We start from the raw sequence: 18,210 nt of genomic DNA, 5'->3' as shown, positions 1-18,210 counted from the left end.
CCCTGTGTCAAGGTTTTCTGTCCTTGTGATAGTCTGCTCAGAATGATGGTTTCCAACTTCATCCATGTCCCTACAAAGGACATGAACTCATCCTTTTTTATGGCTGCATAGTATTCCATGGTATATATGTGCCACATTCTCTTAATCCAGTCTATCATTGATGGACATTTGGGTTGGTTCCAAGTTTTTGCTATTGTGAATAGTGCCACAATAAACATATGTGTGCATGTGTCTTTATAGTAGCTTGATTTATAATCCTGTGGGTATATACCCAGTAATGGGATTGCTGGGTCAAATGGTATTTCTAGTTCTAGTTCCTTGAGGAATCGCCACATTGTCTTCTACAATGGTTGAACTAGTTTACATTACCAACAGTGTAAAAGCGTTCCTATTTCTCCACATCCTCTCCAGCATCTGTTGTTTCCTGACTTTTTAATGATCACCATTCTAACTAAAATTCCACCCTTTGTATAAAACGTTTGCCCAGTCCATTTGACTCTGAATCATCTTGGTATGTATAATTGCCAAATATACTTTTTTTCCAGATGGCAATTCACATCTGCCTTTTAGCCTAGTGCTGAATGGAAGGCAAATAATTGAGGAGGTTCAGTAAGGATAGTTCTCCATTAAAAAAAAAAGAAAAACAAAAGCGCCAACCTAACTGAATACTCTCAAATAGGACTGATAATGCATTGCAAATACTGAAAACAAGTTTTGATTAGAACATTATCTTAAACTAAAATCTGTTGCCAGGCGCAGTGGCTTACCCTTGTAATCCCACCACTTTGGGAGGCCAAGGCGAGCAGATCACCTGAGTTCAGTAGTTCGAGACCAGCCTGGCCAACATGGTGAAACCCCATCTCTACTAAAAATACAAAAGTTAGCTGGGTGTGGTGGTGGGCACCTGTGATCCCAGCTACTCAGGAGGCTGAGGCACGAGAATTGCTTGAACCTGGGAGGCGGAGGTTGCAGTGTGCTGAGGTTGTGCCACTATAAAGTGACAGAGCAAGACACCATCTGAAAAAACAAAAAAATTATCTGGGTGTGGTAGTATGTGCCTGTGATCCAGCTACTTGGGAAGCCGAGACAGGAGAATCACTTGAGCCCAGGAGGCGGAGGTTGCAGTGAGCCAAAATTGCACCACTGCACTCCAGTTTGGGCAACAGAGCAAGATCCATCTCAAAAAAAAAAAAATTATCTGGGTATGGTTGTATGCACCTGTAATCCCAGCTACTTGGGAAGCTGAGACAGGAGAATCGCTTGAGCTTGGGAGGCAGAGGTTGCAGTGAGCCAAAACTGCACCACTGCACCCCACACTCCAGCCTGGGTGAGTGATATTCCGTCTCCAAAAAAAAAAAAATCTGTGAAAATAAGTTTATCTTAACACATTAGGTTATAATTGTTAATTTGTTTTATAATTACAAAGTAGTGCTTGGAACAAACAAAATTAAGCGAAGTGTGTTTTAAACATTTAGACTATTATCGTAAGACAGTTTGTTATCCTTTCACACAGGGAACAGTAGACGGGTGGAGAAACAGAGCAACAAAGATGCCATGTGAAGGTATTGCTTTATACACCTTGGCTTGGATCTGGGCCATGCAGGTGCCAGCTCTGGATTTCCTTCCCAGCAGACAACTGCCAGTACAAGACTCACAGACATTATTGAACAACCCAGTTGCATCATACTTTAAAAAAGATTCAGATTATATATAAAAAGTGATGAATTCAATACCACTTACCCCTTTCTGTTGATTACAAATTGACCACACAAGGGAATATTTAGGGTCTTGTGGCAGTAGATGCCTAACTACATATTTCTCTGGAACTCCTGGTCTCAAGTGATCCTCCCACCTCGACCTCCCAAAGTGCTGGGATTACAGGCCTGAGCCACTGCACCTGGCCCATCCATTTGTCAAAATCCACAGAACAATACACCGCAGAGAGTTAACTTTATGCAAATTAAAGTGGGATCTTAGGATAGAATGGCCGGCATGACAAATGAACTTAATTATATTACAAAGGTATGGCATAACCTCACCAAAGTGAGTGGGGAAAAAATAAATTGATTTGAGTAAATAAATAAAATTTTGATTGATTACTCAATGAAAAAATAATTGATTTGAGTAAATAAGAAATAAATTGAATTGATTTGGAAAACTGTTTTGACTATCAGGTTAAAAACAAAAAGAACTGTACATAAACACTATAGTTGGAAAATTTGCTTCCACAGAGTTAGAAATTCTGAAACTACATGTATTGTTAACACACACACTCACACACACACACGCACACACACGCACACATAAGTAGAGAGAGAGAGAGCACAGCACCCAGATCCATATCATTGCTGGGAGAATTAGGTGCTGCCCATAGACTCTACTCAGAAAGGACAACTGGAAGCTTGTGCGTGGTCTCTTGTGGACTCTGCTGCCTCTTACCTTTGCTATTTTCATCTATATCCTTTCACTATAATAAACTGTAACTATGAGTAAAATAACTTTTTAGGGTTCTTCTAGTGAATCATTAAACCAGAGGATAGTCTTGGGGATTAAAGACTCTCAGTTATTAGATACTCTATTTTAGCATTAAGTTTAACCCAATCTTAAAATCCAGCTTCAGGACCAGATGATTAATTTATTTAAAACAAAAAATCTCAACAAAAATATTAAATAGAAATCAGCAAGGCTAGGCACAATGGCTCACGCCTATAATCCCAGTACTTTGGGAGGCTGAGGTAGGGAGATTGCTTGAGCCCAGGAGTTGGAGAACAGGCTGGGCAACACAGTGAGACACTGTCTCTACCAAAAATAAAAAAGGTAGCCAGGCATGGTTTTATGCACCTGTGGTCCCAGCTACCCAGGAGGCTGAGGTGGGAGGATCACTTGAGCCCAGGAGGTCAAGGCTGCAGTGAGCTGTGATCGCGTTACTGAACTCCAGCCTACGTGACAGAGCAAGACTCTGTATCAAAAAAAAAAAAAAAAAAAAAAAAAAAAATCAGCAAATTGTTTGAATTTCTCCTCTTAGGAAAAAGAACTGTATTAGCATATATTACTCTGATATAGCTGATATGGCAATATCAACCATCAAAGATATAATGGTATACTTATCTGGTATAATTTATAAGTTTGCCTCAGTAGAATCACAGCATATTCCATAGTTAAAAATATACACTGCTAGTATTATAGCAAACTTTAGTGGCTTTTGTGATAACGAAAATAAACTTCCAAAAACTCCTTTATTCCCTCTAGGATAACTTTATTGTAAGTCTATTTAAGAAAACAGTCCAGGCTGGGCATGGTGGCTTACGCCTGTAATCCCAGCACTTTGGGATGTTGAGGCAGGCGGATCACTTGAGGTCAGGAGTTGGAGACCGGCCCGGCCAACATGGTGAAACCCTGTCTCTACTAAAAATACAAAAATTGGCTGGGTGTGGTGGCAGGTGCCTGTAGTCCCAGCTACTCGGGAGGCTGAGGCACCACAATCGTTTGAACCTGGGAGGCGGAGGTTGCAGTGAGCTGAGATCGTGCCACTGTACTCCAGACTGGGCAACAGAGCGAGACTGTCTCAAAACAAAACAAAAAAACAGTCTACAAAATTTTCTGTTTCATGGATACAGGAATCAGAAACTGATACCCAAGCTCATAAGTGGCATAAACATAATACTCAAACAGCATGACATAATGCATATATTCCCTTTGTGTTTTGAAAACTATTTGTTAAAACAATCATTCAGAAAAGTAGACAAATCAGGCTGGGTGTAGTGGCTCACGCCTGTAATCCCAGCACTTTGGGAGGTCGAGGCGGGTGGATCACCTGAGATCAGGAATTCAAGAACAGCCTGGCCAACATGGTGAACTTGTCTCTACTAAAAATACGGAAGATAGCCAGGTCGTGTCATGCACCTGTAATCCCAGCTACTCGAGAGTCTGAGGCAGGAGAATTGCTTGAACCCGGGAGGCAGAGGTTGCAGTGAGCCGAGATCGAGCCACTGATCTAAGCTGGGCAACAAGAGCGAAATTTCGTCTCAAAAAAAAAAAAAAAAAAAAGACCAGGCCGGCTCGGTGAGCCGAGGGGGGCGGATCACCTGAAGTCAGTAGTTCAAGACCAGCCCAGCCAACATGGTGAAACCCCGTCTCTACTAAAAATACAAAAATTAGCCAGGTGTGGTGACGCGCACCTGTAATCCCAGCTACTCCGCAGGCTCAGGCAGGAGAGTCGCTTGAATGCGGGGCGCAGAGGTTGCAGTGAACCTAGATCACGCCACTGATCTAGGCTGGGTGACTGTAGCCTGGGTGACAGAGCGAGACTCTCAAAAAATAAATTAAATAAATAAATAAAAGTATCGGCTTCTGCAAAGTGTGTGTGCGTGTGTTTGGGGGTGGTGGGTGGGAAGCGAAAGAGAGGCTTTTTTTTTTTTTTTTGGAGACGAAGTCTCACTCTGTCACCCAGGCTGGAGTGCAGTGCACCATCTTGGCTCACTGCAACCTCCGCCTCCTGGGTTCAAGCGATTCTCTTGCCTCAGCCTCCCAAGTAGCTGGGATTACAGGCATCCGCCACCACGCCCAGCTAACTTCTGTATTTTTAGTAGAGACGGGGTTTCACCATGTTGGCCAGGCTGGTCTGGAACTCTTGACCTCAGGCGATCCGCCCACCTCTGCCTGCCAAAGTGCTGGGATTACAGGCATGAGCCACCACGTCCAACCTGAAAAAATTCTTAAATGAAATAACTTTAATTCAATTAAAATTATTAATCCTGTTAATAGAAATAATTTTATTCTTTTTTCTATTGATGTTTGTAAAAAGATCAAAATCTATTATTGTTTTGTAGTCTTTTTTTTTTTTTTTTTTTTGAGACACAGCCTCACTCTGCCGCCCAGGTTGGAGTGCAGTGACGCTATCTCGGCTCACTGCAACCTCCGGCTCCCAGGTTCAAGCTATTCTCCTGCCTCAGCCTCCAGGGTAGCTTGGATTACAGGCGTGCGCCGCCAAGCCTGGCTTATTTTTTTGGTGTTTTTTTTTTTTTTTTTTTTTTTTTTTAGCAGAGACAGGGTTTCACCACGTTGGCCAGGCTGGTCTCTAACTCCTGACCTCAGGTGAACCAGCCGCCTCGGCCTCCCAAAGTGCTGGGATTATAGGTATGAGCCACCGCGCCAGGCCTCTAGGCTTTTTTATACTTAAGTATTATGTGCATATCTTTCAAAATAAATAAACGTAAGAAGCCAGGCTTTTCCAACTGTGTCCTACACATTCTATAAGATATTAATCGTGTCAAGAATAAAAAGTGTTCAAGTACGTTTGGGAGACATTGCTATTATATTATTTTCTTCTTGGAGAATCATAGAAAAACTTGAGAGGTTGGTGGGTTGGCGCAAACCAAGACCAGAACTTAACTGCAATCACTACCAAACCCCCACGAGTTTGCCCTTCCCCACTTGCTAGCCTCAGTCCACATTCTCCGGAAAAAGAAATCAGACGTAGGGGCTCTCGAAATGACGTATTTCCCGCGCGCCGCGAAGTCCTGATGCCAAGGCGCCAGTCGCGAGGTCTGAAGTGGGCGTGGTGTCGCTGGAGGCTACTCAGGCGCCGGACTCGTTCTCGAGGCGGGAGCTGAGGTGCGGGGCGGGGCCTCCTGCCCGGCGCCGGCCTGTGGGGAGGCGGGGCGGGGCACAGTCTTCTAACCGCCCAGCCCGCCCCTGACGCCGCCGGCAACTGCGAGAGTCGGGGTCGGCGCGGTTTGCTAAGTGGTCGGTTCCTGGAGCTGCGGTCTTTTGCTAGCCTGATCCGCAGCTTCAGCCTCCGCCGCCTCCTCAGCCCTCGGCGCCGCCGCTGGCGCCGCCGCCTGACCCGCAGGCCGCCGCGGGCCGAAGAGCCCATGAGGGCGCGGGCACCGCCGCCGCCTCCGCGGCGTCGCCGTCGTCCCGGAGCGCCCCGAGCTGGCGCGGGCATGGCCGCGGCATGAGCGTGGAGCCGCCGCCGGAGCCGGAGGAGAAGGCGGCGTCGGAGCCCGAGGCGGGAGCCATGCCGGAGAAGCGCGCGGGCGCGCAGGCCGCGGGGAGCAGCTGGGTGAGCGCGGGCGCGGGGCCCGGCGGCCTGAATCCCGGGGAGGCTGGGTGGAGTCGCACCCGGGGCCCGCGAGCCCGTCTCTCCGGGCAGGGGCTTCGGCTCTCGGAAAACCGGTCCTTTTCTGGGGTGGGGGGATTCATCACGAATACAGGTTTTTCCTAGTGACTGCTCATCGCAGACAAAACTTTACAGGGTTTGGTTATTGTTTCAAAAGGCGCTAGACATGGGACAGTGAATATAAGTAGTAATTTGGTTATTTCGGAGTTCTCCGTCCCTGTAACAGTTGATAACAGTTTTCCTGGCGCAGTTTCTCTCCAGGTCTACATGGAAAACGGGTAGGGAGCATTTGAATCAGACCGTCGACCGGGAAGTTGGCGGCGGATGCCGGGCAGCGCCTCGCTGCTCCTTCCGTGTCCTCCCGGCGTCGGAGGGGCGGTCCTAGCGATGGGGAGCAGAGTTTCCAGGGGCGTTGCTGGGGACCAGCTGAGGAGCAAGTTAGGCCGGCCTCTTTCTCCAGTTTTACTTGAGGTCGAGATGGCTTCTGACAATAATACAGAAGCAATTGAGCCCTAACTTAACTGGCCTGGTTTCGGCAGAACAGGCCTTGTCTATGTTAGTGGTTTCATATGGTGGAATATTAAGCCTAGAGGGTTTGTCGTTTCTTCAAGGCCTAAGTTTAAAAAGGAGTTTTTTCGGGTCTTAGGACCTGAAATATAGAGAATGTTACAGTGAATAGAAACTGACACAATGGGAAAGTTTTTCCAAAGAAAAATAGAAATTTTATGGAAATTAAATACATGCTTTTGGCTTTAGATTTTTAGCTTACATATCTGATTTTGTTTTTAGTTCAAGAATGCTAAGTGTTTACGTGAACGTATTTGGGGATGTAAATCCCTATTAGTAGGTTGGGAGGGCCCGTGAAGCAGAAGGAGCAGTAGGTAGAACGGAGCCGGCAGAGCTGGTTTTTAGTCCTGGTTTTGCCTGAACAGTGCACACCCTGGACAGAGTATTCAAACAGGCTTGCCCCTCAGTGCCTAATCTGTAAAATGAGGACTTAGTTGAAGTCCCCTCCCAGCCCAAGTGACTCCCTATTTTGAAAAGCATTTCAAAGTTAAGATCTCTGTAATATGAGAAGCTTATCTTGTCGGGGGAGAGAAATTTTGTAGAATTGCTTTCTCTCATTTTGATTCGCGTTAAGTAGACTTGTTCTCTTCCTGCTTGCTACAAAAAACTAAAGCACCAGTTCCTCCTCCTGTCTCATTAGTTGATGGCAATAATTACTAACCAGTGGCCCAGCTAGTAACCTGCGAGGTAGCTTCCTTCATCCCTTCCCATACTTACAACAGTCAGAAAGTCTAGCTAAGTTTATTAGATACAGATTTTAGGTTTTTATCCTCTCCTATGCATTCTTATGCTCGTTTCCTCAGCATTTTTTGACCCAGCCTTTGACTGTCTCTTTCAAGACCCTTGCTCACCCCAGCGTCAGTCCACCTTGCACATGGCTGAGTAGTGTGTTCTAGCATGTAAAGATGATCATTACTGTTGTCCTTAATTTTTTTCATTGGCTCCTTATGGCTTACAGAATAAAAAATAAACTGGCAGGTTGAAGCATTATTAGCATAGTGATTAGACGAGCATGCTTGGAATCCCAGTTTCCACAGTTCGGTAAGTTAACGTAACTCCTGATTAATAATGGCATTTACCTCATAGGGTTGTGAGGGTTGCTGCAACTTGGCATCTAGTAAGCCCCTTAATACATACTAATGTTGTTATTATTTTGTAATATTCTTTGCATGTATGATTGAATGATCACAATCCATAGGTGATCTGACCGTGATAAAAGTAGTTGTCTCCCATTTCCTAGTGTTGACAGGAACTAGTCCCCAACCTAAAAATTAAAGTTGCTAAATTTATGTGCTTAAGAGCAGAAACTTGTGAGGGATGTTTACTCAAAGAAACCTAGACTCAGTTTATTCCCCAATTCTTTCTCCGTTGGATCCTGATGGTAACCTAATTTTGGGCACAGGTAGATTCCTGCCTGGTCTTTCCTCTTCTCTGAGAACGCATGGAGTTGATGTTAATTGTGATGAATACTGAGTTTTCTTGGTGTTTGCAGTAGATAGTGAGAAGACGAGCATGAGCAGGTAGCAGTGTTTTTCTGAGTGTGTGGACGTTGGGAGAACAGTGAATGCTTTTAATCATATACATTCGTGTCATATGCTAGTACCCCTGAATTATGCATTTTTCCTTTTTGCAGTTTCTTTTTTTTTTTTTGAGACGGAGTCTCGCTCTGTTGCCCAGGCTGGAGTGCAGTGGCGCTATCTCGGCTCACTGCAAGCTCCGCCTCCCGGGTTCACGCCATTCTCCTGCCTCAGCCTCTCCGAGTAGCTGAGACTACAGGCGCCCGGCTAATTTTTTGTATTTTTAGTAGAGACGGGGTTTCACCGTGGTCTCGATCTCCTGACCTCGTGATCCGCCCGCCTCGGCCTCCCAAAGTGCTGGGATTACAAGCGTGAGCCACCGCGCCTGACCCCTTTTTGCAGTTTCTAATGTCAACTCTGGGTGCTGTGTCCTATAGCCCCTATATGAATTGATTTCATTTTAATGTGTTGGAATTTCCTTACCGCTTGGTTTCAGTGACACTCATGATTTCAGGTTCTTAGATGCTACTAGTAATCACAGGGAATACTGTCCAGCTGATAACTTTTTTCTTTTTTGTTTTCTGTTTTTTTTTGAGGTAGGGTCTTGCTGTCATCCAGGCTGGGATGCAGTGGCCAGTCATGGCTCACTGCAGCCTTAAATTCTTGGGCCCAAGCAGTCCTTTCACCTCAGCCTCCTGAGTAGCTGGGACGACAGATATGTGCAATCATGCCTGGCTTTTTTTTTTTTTTTTTTTTTTAATTTATTTTTTGTAGAGATGGAGTCTTGCTCTGTTTCCCAGGCTGGTCTCAAACTCCTGGGCTCAAATGATCCTCCTGTCTCAGCCTCCCAGTGTTGGGATTATAGGTTAGAGCCATGATGCTTGGCCTGACAACTTTTTTCTACCTTGTTTGGCAAAGAGAAAAAGATACTGGCAAAGAGATGTCATAATCTGAAAAATAAAAGAGTATTTACTCCAAGAGATCATTTCCTTCTAGAAAAGGGAGGTGTGTCGCCAGGTGCGGTGGCTCACACCTGTAATCCCAGCACTTTGGGAGACCCACGTGGGCGGATCTCGGGGTCAAGAGATCAAGACCATCCTGGCCAACATGGTGAAATCCTGTCTCTATAACAATACAAAAGTTAGCTGGGCATGATGGCACGCACCTGTAGTCCCAGCTACTCAGGAGGCTGAGGCAGGAGAATCGCTTGAACCTGGGAGGCGGAGGTTGCAGTGAGCCGAGATCCTGCCACTGCACTCCAGCCTGGCAACAGACTTCACTCCAGCCTGGTGACAGAGGGAGACTCCATCTCAAAAAAAAAAAAAAAAAAAAAAAAAAAGGAGGTGTGTGTTACCTGTTTGCGTTGCTGTAAAGGAATACCAGAGACTGGGGAATTTATCAAGAAAAGTGGTTCTTTGGGCTGTACAGGAAGCTTAGCACCAGCATCTACTTCTGGTGAGGGCCTCAGAAAGCTTGCGATCATGGCAGAAGGCGAAGGGGAAGCAGCTTATCACGTGTGGGGGAGGGAGCAAGAGAGAGACGGGAGGAGGTGCCAGGCTCCTTTTAGCAATGAGATCTTGGCCGCGTGGGGTGGATCACTTAAGGTCAGCAGTTGGAGACCAGCATGGCCAACATAGTGAAACCCCGTCTCTACTAAAAACACAAAAATTAGCCGGGTGTGATGGTGCATGCCTGTAGTCCTAGCTACCTGGGAGGTTGAGACAGGTTGAAACTGGGAGGCGCCACTGCACTCCACCCTGGGTGACAGAGTCAGACTCTGTCTCAAAAACAAACAATAAACAAAACCAATCAGATCTTGTGGTAACTAATGGAGCGAGGACTCACTCATTACTGTGAGAAGGACACCAAACAACTGAGCAGAGATCAGCCCCCATGACCCAAAGACCTGCCACTAGGCCCCACCTCCAACATTGGGGGTCACATTTCAACATGAGATTTGGTGGAGACAGATATCCAAATGCTATCTGCCTTAAAAACAAGTGGGATAGTTTGGTTTTCTATTCTCTAGAAGAGTTTGTGTAAGATTGGTAATACAGTTCTAGAACTTTATAGTTCTTGGCCTTTTGGCGGTTAATTCTAGAACAGCGTAGGTTTTCTGTTTGATTTTTAGTTCTGTCAGTTTCAGTAAGTTGTGTTTTGTTGGGAATTTGCCCATTTTATCTAAAATGTCAAATTAATTGGCATAAAATTGTGAATAATGACCGCTTAGGCTCTTTTCATCTTCTGTAGGGATTCGTGGTGTACATTCATTTCTTTCTTTCTTTCTTTTTTTTTTTTGAGGCGCAGTTTCGCTGTTGTTGCCCAGGCTGGAGTGCAATGGTGTGATCTTGGCTCACTACAGCCTCTGCCTCCCGGGTTTAAGCAATTCTCCTGCCTCATCCTCCCAAGTAGCTGGGATTACAGGCATGTGCCACCATGCCCAGATAATTTTGTATTTTTAGTAGAGATGGGGTTGCACCATGTTGGCCAGGCTGGTCTTGAACTGCTGACCTCAGGTGATCCACCTGCCTTGGCCTCCCAAAGTGCTGGAATTACAGGCACGAGCCACTGCTCCTGGCCCTTTTTTTTTTTTTTTTTTTTTTAAAGAGGTGAGGTCTCACTGTGTCATCCAGGCTGGAGTGCAGTGGCACACAATCATAGCTTGCTGTAACCTTGAACTCCTGGGTTCAAATGATCCTCCTACCTCAGCCTCCCTAGTAGCAAGGACTATAGGCACGTGGCACTATGCCTGGCTAGTTTTTAAAATTTTTGTAGAGATTGGATCTCACTATGTTGTCCAGGCTTGTCTTGAACTCCTGGCCTCAAGTAATTCTCCAGCCTCAGCCTCTCAAAGTGCTGGGATTATTGGCATGAGCCACCATGCCTGGCTGGTACTCTGCATTGATAACTTGTGCTTTGTCTTTCAAAAAATATTTAATTTTGTAGGATCTTCTTGATAAATATTCACAAATATTGCATGTGTTGATAATTTTATATCTTATTTTGATGTTAAATGAACTAGAATATACAGGAAAGTATTCAGTGGTAATGGTAAAAGTGCATACAGCCTCCTCTACATAACACAAATACATTAATTTTTTCTTACTGTTAGGTATCCTTGTGGCTGTATACACGTAAACATGCTTTATTACCCTATGGAAGCATTTTTGAAATTTCTCAGTTTCAGCTGGGCGTGATGGCTCATACCTGTAATACCAGCACTTTGGGAGGCTGAGGCAGGCAGATCACAAGGTCAGGAGATTGAGACCATCCTGGCTAACACGGTGAAACCCCGTCTCTACTAAAAATACAAAAAAATAGCCAGGCCTGGTGGTGGGCGCCTGTAGTCCCAGCTGCTCGGGAGGCTGAGGCAGGAGAATGGTGTGAACCTGGGAGGTGGACCACGCTTACAGTGAGCGGAGATCGTGCCACTGCACTCCAGCGTGGGTGACAGAGCGAGACTCTTTCTCAAAAAAAAAAAAAAAAAAAAAAAAAAAAAGACATTTCTCAGTTTCTTACATGTGTTTTCTCTTCCCCTTTCCCTCTTCCCTTCCTCCAGTTCAGCATGTTGTAGAACTTTCACAAGTGGTTATGAAATCTTAGATATGCTATGGAGAAAGAGGTTATGGCATAGCAAGAGCATTGTTCTGTGAGAATTGGAGAGAAATCTATTCTTAATGTGTGTGTATGTATGTATGTATGTATGTATTTATTTATTTATTTATTTATTTATTTATTTTTGAGACAAGAGTCTTGCTCTTTCATCCAGGCTGGAGTGCAGTGGTGTGATTATGGCTCAGTGCAGCCGGAAACTCCTGGGCTCAAGTGATATTCCTGCCTCAGCCTCCTGGTAGCTGGGACTACACGTATGTCCCCATCATGCCTGGCTAATTTTTAAATTTTTATTTATAGAGATGTGATCTTGCTTTGTTGTCCAGGCTGGTCTCGAACTCCTGGCTTCAAAGAATCCTCCTGCCTTGGCCTCCCAAAGCGTTGGGATTACAGGTGTGAGCCACTGTGCCCAGCCTTAGTCTGACTTTTTTTATAGTTAGCTTTGTATTTGCATGTCTTTTTTAAACAACCTTATTCAGTTTGACTGACATAAAATAAACTATATGTGTTTGGAGTGCACAGTTTTGTGTTGTGACATGTCTATACACCTGTGAAACCATTATCATAATCAAGATAGTAAACATATTCATCACTCTCAAATGTTTGTTTTTACCTCCCTCTACACCTCCATTTCCAGGCAATAATTTATCTACTTTGTCACTATATATTGGCTTGAATTTTCTTCCCTTTTTTTTTTTTTTTTTTTTTTTTTTTTGAGATGGAGTTTCACTCTTGTTGCCCAGGCTGGAGTGCAATGGCGGGATAACGGCTCACCGCAACCTCCGCCTCCTGGGTTCAAGTGATTCTCCTGCCTCAGCCTCCCAAGTAGTTGGGATTACAGGCATGCGCCACCATGCCTGGCTGATTTTGTATTTTTAGTAGAGATGAGGTTTCTCCATGTTGGTCAGGCTGGTCTCAAACTCCCGACCTCAGGCGATCCGCCCACCTTGGCCTCCCAAAGTGCTGAGATTACAGGTGTGAGCCACCGCCCCCAGCTGGTTTGAATTTTCTGGCTTTTTTTGTTGTTGTTATTTTATAAATACAGCATATTCTCCTCTTTGGTTTTTAAAAAGTTCAACATAAATTATTTTGAGATTTATCAGTGTTACGTAAATCGGTAGTTCATTCTTTTTAATTACTGAGTAGTATTCCATTTTGTGGATGAACCACAATTTGTACATTCCGTTGTTGATGGACTTTTGGCTTCTCACCAGTTTTTGGCTATTACAAATAAAGCTGCTGTGAACATCCGTGTGCCAATCTTTGTACAGAGTACACTTTTTTAAAAGTAAATAGGAGTGAAATGGCTGGGTCGTATGGTAGATATATTTAACTTCTTAAGAAACTGTTGGCTGGGCATGGTGGCTCATGCCTGTAATCCCAGCACTTTAGGAGGCTGAGGCAGGAGGATTGCCTGAGCCCGGGGGTTTGAGACCAGCCTGGGCAACATGGTAAGACTCCATCTTTAAAAAAATAATAAAATAAAATAAATTGCCAAACTAATTATTTTAAAAGTAATTGTACAGTTTTTACATTGCGTCTAGCGCTGTATGATAATTCTAGTTCATCCATATCCTTACCAACACCTGGCCAATTTTAGCCCTTCCAATTGGTCTTTAGTGATGTCTCATTGTTCTTTTAATTTGTGCTTCCCTATGGCTAGTGGCATTCAGTATCTTTCTATAAGTTTTTGTTTTTTTTTTTTTCCTCCTCCGGCAGAGTCTCACTTTGGTTGCCCAAGCTGGAGTGCAGTGGCATGATCTTGGCTCATTGCAGCCTTGACCTCCTGGGCGCAGGTAATTCTCCCACCTCAGCCTCTCGAGTAACTGGGACTACAGGCATATGCCACCATACCCAGCTAATTTTTTTTTTTTTTCTTTTTTGAGATGGAGTCTCGCTCTTTCACCCAGGCTGGAGTGCAGTGGCGCGATCTCGGCTCACTGCAGGCTCCGCCCCCCGGGGTTCACGCCATTCTCCTGCCTCAGCCTCCCGCGTAGCTGGGACTACAGGCGCCTGCCACCTCGCCTGGCTAATTTTTTGTATTTTTAGTAGAGACGGGGTTTCACCGTGTTAGCCAGGATGGTCTCGATCTCCTGACCTTGTGATCTGCCCGCCTCGGCCTCCCAAAGTGCTGGGATTACAGGCGTGAGCCACCGCACCCGGCCACAGCTAATTTTTTAATTTTTTATAGAGATGGGGTCTTGCTATGTTGCCCAGACTGGTCTTGAACTCCTGGATTCAAGTAGTCTGCCTGCCTCAGCCTCCCAGAGTGCTAGGATTACAGGTGTGAGCCATGTGCCCAACTTCCCTAAGCTTATATATCATCTGTATATCCCTTTTGGCAAAATGTCTGTTCTTGTCTTTTGCCTATTTTTTGTTGTTGTTGTTGGTTGGTTGTTTTCTTGTAATTGAGTTTTGAGAGTTCTTTATATATCTGAGATGCAAGTCCCTCGTCAAATGATTGGCAAATACATTCTCTCTAGGCCATGGTCTGTCTTTTCATTCTCTCAGCAATGTCTTGAAGAACAGGAATTTTAAATTTTGATGAAATTTATCAATTTGCTTTTTTATAGATCAGGGTTTTGGTTTCATATTTAAGAAATTTTGCCTAATAACAAATCATAGGAATTTCCTTCTATTTTTTTCTTTATTTTAGACGAAGTCTCTTTCTCTGTCGCCCAGGCTGGAGTGCAGTGGCATGATCTCAGCTCACTGCAATCTCTGCCTCCCAGCGGTTCTCCTGCCTCAGCCTCCCAAGTAGCTGGGACGACAGGCGCAGGTGCGTGCCACCACGCCTGGCTAATTTTTTTGTATTATTATTATTATTTTTGAGACGGAGTCTCGCTCTGTCGCCTAGGCTCCAATGCAGTGGCGCGGTCTCAGCTCACTGCAATCTCCGCCTCCCAGGATCCAGAGATTCTCCTGACTCAGCCTCCCACGTAGCTGGGACTACAGGCACAGGTGCGTGCCACCACACCTGGCTAATTTTTTTTTTGCATTATTATTATTGTTTTTTTTGAGACGGAGTCTCCCTCTGTCACCCAGGCTTAAGTGCAGTGGCGCACTCTCGGCTCACTGCAAGCTCCGCCTCCTGGGTTTACACCATTCTCCTGCCTCAGCCTCCCGAGTAGCTGGGACTACAGGCATCCGCCACCACGCCCGGCTAATTTTTTGTATTTTTAGTACAGTTGCAGTTTTAGTAGAGGCGGGGTTTCACCGCGCTAGCCAGGATGGTCTCAATCTCCTGACCTCGTGATCCACCTGCCTCGGCCTACCAAAGTGCTGGGATTACAGGCATGAGTTCAGTCTCCTGACCTTAATATCCACCCACCTCGGCCTCCCAAAGTGCTGGGATTACAGGCGTGAGTCATCGTGCTTGGCCTTCCTTCTGTTTATGGAAGCTTTATAGTTTTAGATTTTACAATTGGGTTTATGTTTCATTTTGATTACATTTTTATATGGTGCAAGATAAGGGTGGAAATTATTTGTTTATGAACAGTTGTTCATTTGCTGAAAAATATGTTTTTATTCATTGAATAGCTGTTGCATCTTTTTTCTTTTTTTGAGATGGCGTCTTGTCCCGTTGCCCATGCTAGAGTGCAGTGGCGCAGTCTTGGCTCACTGCAACCTCCACTTCCCAGGTTCAAGCGATTCTCCTGCCTCAGCCTCCTGAGTAGCTGGGATTACAGGCACATGCCACCACGCCTGGCTAATTTTTGTATTTTTAATAGAGACAGGGTTTTACCATGTTGGTCAGGCTGGTCTCGAACTCCTGACCTCGTTATCCACCCATCTTGTACTCCCAAAGTGCTGGGATTATGGGCGTGAGCCACCGTGCCCAGCCTGCTTTTGCATCTTTGTCAAAAATCAATTGTCCGTATATCAGTCAGTCTCTGAACTCTTTATTCTGTTCCTTTGATCTATTTGTCTTTACATCAGTACCATGCAGTCTTGATAACTGGAGGTTCATAAGACTTGAAAGCTAACAGTTAGTCCCCCAATCTTGTTATTTTTTAAAGTCATTTTAGTGATTCCGGGTCTTTGCATTTTAGAATTAGCCTGGCAGTTTCCACAAGAAAGCCTTTTGGGATTGTCATTGGTATTCTTTGGCCGTGAAGATCTGTTTGGGAAGAATTGATCAAGTCTTCTGATGCATGAATGTAGTATCTCTCCATTTATTTTAGATCTGTAATTTCTTTCAGCTGAGTTTTGTAGTTTTCAGTTGACATGTCTTTCCTATCTTTTGTCAGATTATTCCATTTCATATTTCTTGACGTTATTGTAAATGGTATCATTTCATAAATGTAATTTTTTTAAATTTAAATTCACAATTGCTTGTTGCCAGTATATAGAAATACAGTTGATTTTTAAAAAATTGTTTAATTGTGGTAAAATACACATAGCAAAGAAGTTACCATCTTAACCATTATTAAGTGTAGACTTCAGTAGTATAACTATATTCACATTGTTCTGCAGCCAATTTCTATAACTTTTTCTTCTTTCAAAACAAATTCTATACACATGAAACAACAACTTTCCATTTTTTGCCACCCTCCCATTCCCTGACAACCACCATTCTCCTTTCTGTTTCTGTGTGTTTGACTTACTTTAGATACCTCACATGCATAGAATCATACGGTATTCATCCTTATCTTTTTGTGATTGACTTATTTCATCTTGCATAATGTCCCCAAGGTTTGTCCATGTGTGCCATGTGTCAGAAATTTCCTTTTTTTTTTTTGAGACATGGTCTCTCTCTCTCTGTTGCTCAGGCTGGAGTGCAGTGGCACAATCACGGCTCAGTGGAGCCTCGATCTCCCCAGGCTCAGGCGATCCTCATAGCTGAGAGTACAGGCGTGCACCAGCAGGCCCAGCTAATTTTTGTATTTTTTTGTAGAGTTGCAGTTTGTCATGTTACTCAGGGTGGTCTCAAACTCCTGGGCTCAAGCGATCCACCCACCTTGGCCTCCCAAAGTGTGGGGATTACAGGCATGAGCCACCATTCCTGGCCTCTTTGCCCATTTTTAAATTGGGTTATTTGCTTTTTGTTTTTATTGTTGAGTTGTAAAATTATTTATACATATATTCTGGATATTAACTCCCTGCTATGGTGCGAATGTCTCACTTTGAAACTTAATTACCATTGTAATAGTATTAAGAGGTGGCACTGTCAGGGCTATTGAAAGAAAATCGTTTAAAAAAATAGTGGGAACTTTAAGAAGTGATTAGGCTATGAGGGCCCTGCCCTTAATTAATGGATTAATGCAGTGAGTTTTGTTATCCTGGGAGTAGGTTCCTTATAAAATAATGAGTTTGGCTCCCCTTTGTCTCTTTTTTGTCTTTCTGCCCTCTCCTATGGGATAACACAGTGAGAAGGCACCGGCCAGATGCCGTTCCCTCTCTCTTGAACTTCTCCTCCAGAACTGTGAGCCAGTAAATTTCATTTCATTATAAATTACTCAGTCTGTGGTATTCTATTATAGCAGCACAAAATAGACTCCGTAGGTTACCTTTTAACTCTGCTGATTGAGTCCTTTGATGCACATAAGTTTTAAATTCTGATAAAGTCAAGTGTATCTATTTTGACTTTGTTGCCTGGGTTTTTGTCGTCATATCCAAGAAGTCATTGCCAAATTCATACCATGAAGTTTTTGCCCTATGTTTTCTTCTAAGTTTTATAGTTTTAAGTCTAATGATAGGTCTTTGGTTCATTTTAAAAGTTTGTGGTTTGAGAAAGCCCAACATCTCTCTCTTTCTTTTCTTGTATTTTTAGTGTCATATATAAGAATCTATTACCAAATCCAAGATTTATCTCTGTTTTATGTTTTTGGCTCTTATGTGTAGGCCATTAATCCCTTTGAGTTAATTTTAATATATGGTGTGAAGTAGGGGTCCAGCTTTACTCTTTTACATGCCAAAAATTAGTTGCTCTAACAGCATTTGTTCAAGAGACCATTCTTTTATGGCACCCTTACTCAAAATCAGTTGGCCATACATGGCTTATTTCTGGAGTTTCCATTCTATTCCATTGGTGTATGTCTCTCCTTATGCAAGTACCACACTCTTTTGATCACTGTAGCTTTGTAGTTTTGAAATCAGGAAGTGTGTGTTTTCCAATTTTGTAATTTTTCAAGACTGTTTTGGCTGTTTGGTGTCCTTTGCAATTCCATATGAATTTGAGGTGATCCTGAATTCTTAATAAGGACCTCCTTTTTATTCTTTACTTATTTTTTTGAGAGAAGGTCTTGCTCTGTTGCCCAGGCTGGAGTGCAGTGGTGTGATTGTGGCTCACTGTAATCTTAAACTCCTGGGCTTTTCCATTTCTGCAGGAAAGTCTTTGGGAATTTGATAGGGATTGTATTGAATCTGTAAATCACATTGAGTAGTATTGAT

General features: G+C 43.9%; 1 protein-coding gene across 2 annotated transcripts in view; it reads left to right on the top strand.

Moving 5' to 3' along the window:
* The first annotated feature begins 5,680 nt into the window (after positions 1–5,680).
* Positions 5,681–18,210, top strand: part of MFSD14B (major facilitator superfamily domain containing 14B) — an 88,523-nt gene continuing 75,993 nt past the window's right edge. The window contains exon 1 of one of the 2 annotated variants that reach the window (XM_003260512.3): positions 5,681–6,064. In XM_003260512.3, coding sequence (XP_003260560.1) covers positions 5,957–6,064 — 108 coding nt within the window. In that variant the 5' untranslated portion in view covers positions 5,681–5,956. The remainder of the gene's footprint in view (positions 6,065–18,210) is intronic. The other variant, XR_004027371.1, reaches the window with a different exon arrangement.

Source organism: Nomascus leucogenys, chromosome 1a (assembly GCF_006542625.1).
Source record: "Nomascus leucogenys isolate Asia chromosome 1a, Asia_NLE_v1, whole genome shotgun sequence".
NCBI classification, from domain to species: Eukaryota; Metazoa; Chordata; class Mammalia; order Primates; family Hylobatidae; genus Nomascus; species Nomascus leucogenys.
The sequence above is the reverse complement of the archived record's forward strand: the minus strand, read 5'-3'. Positions and strand labels throughout refer to the sequence as shown.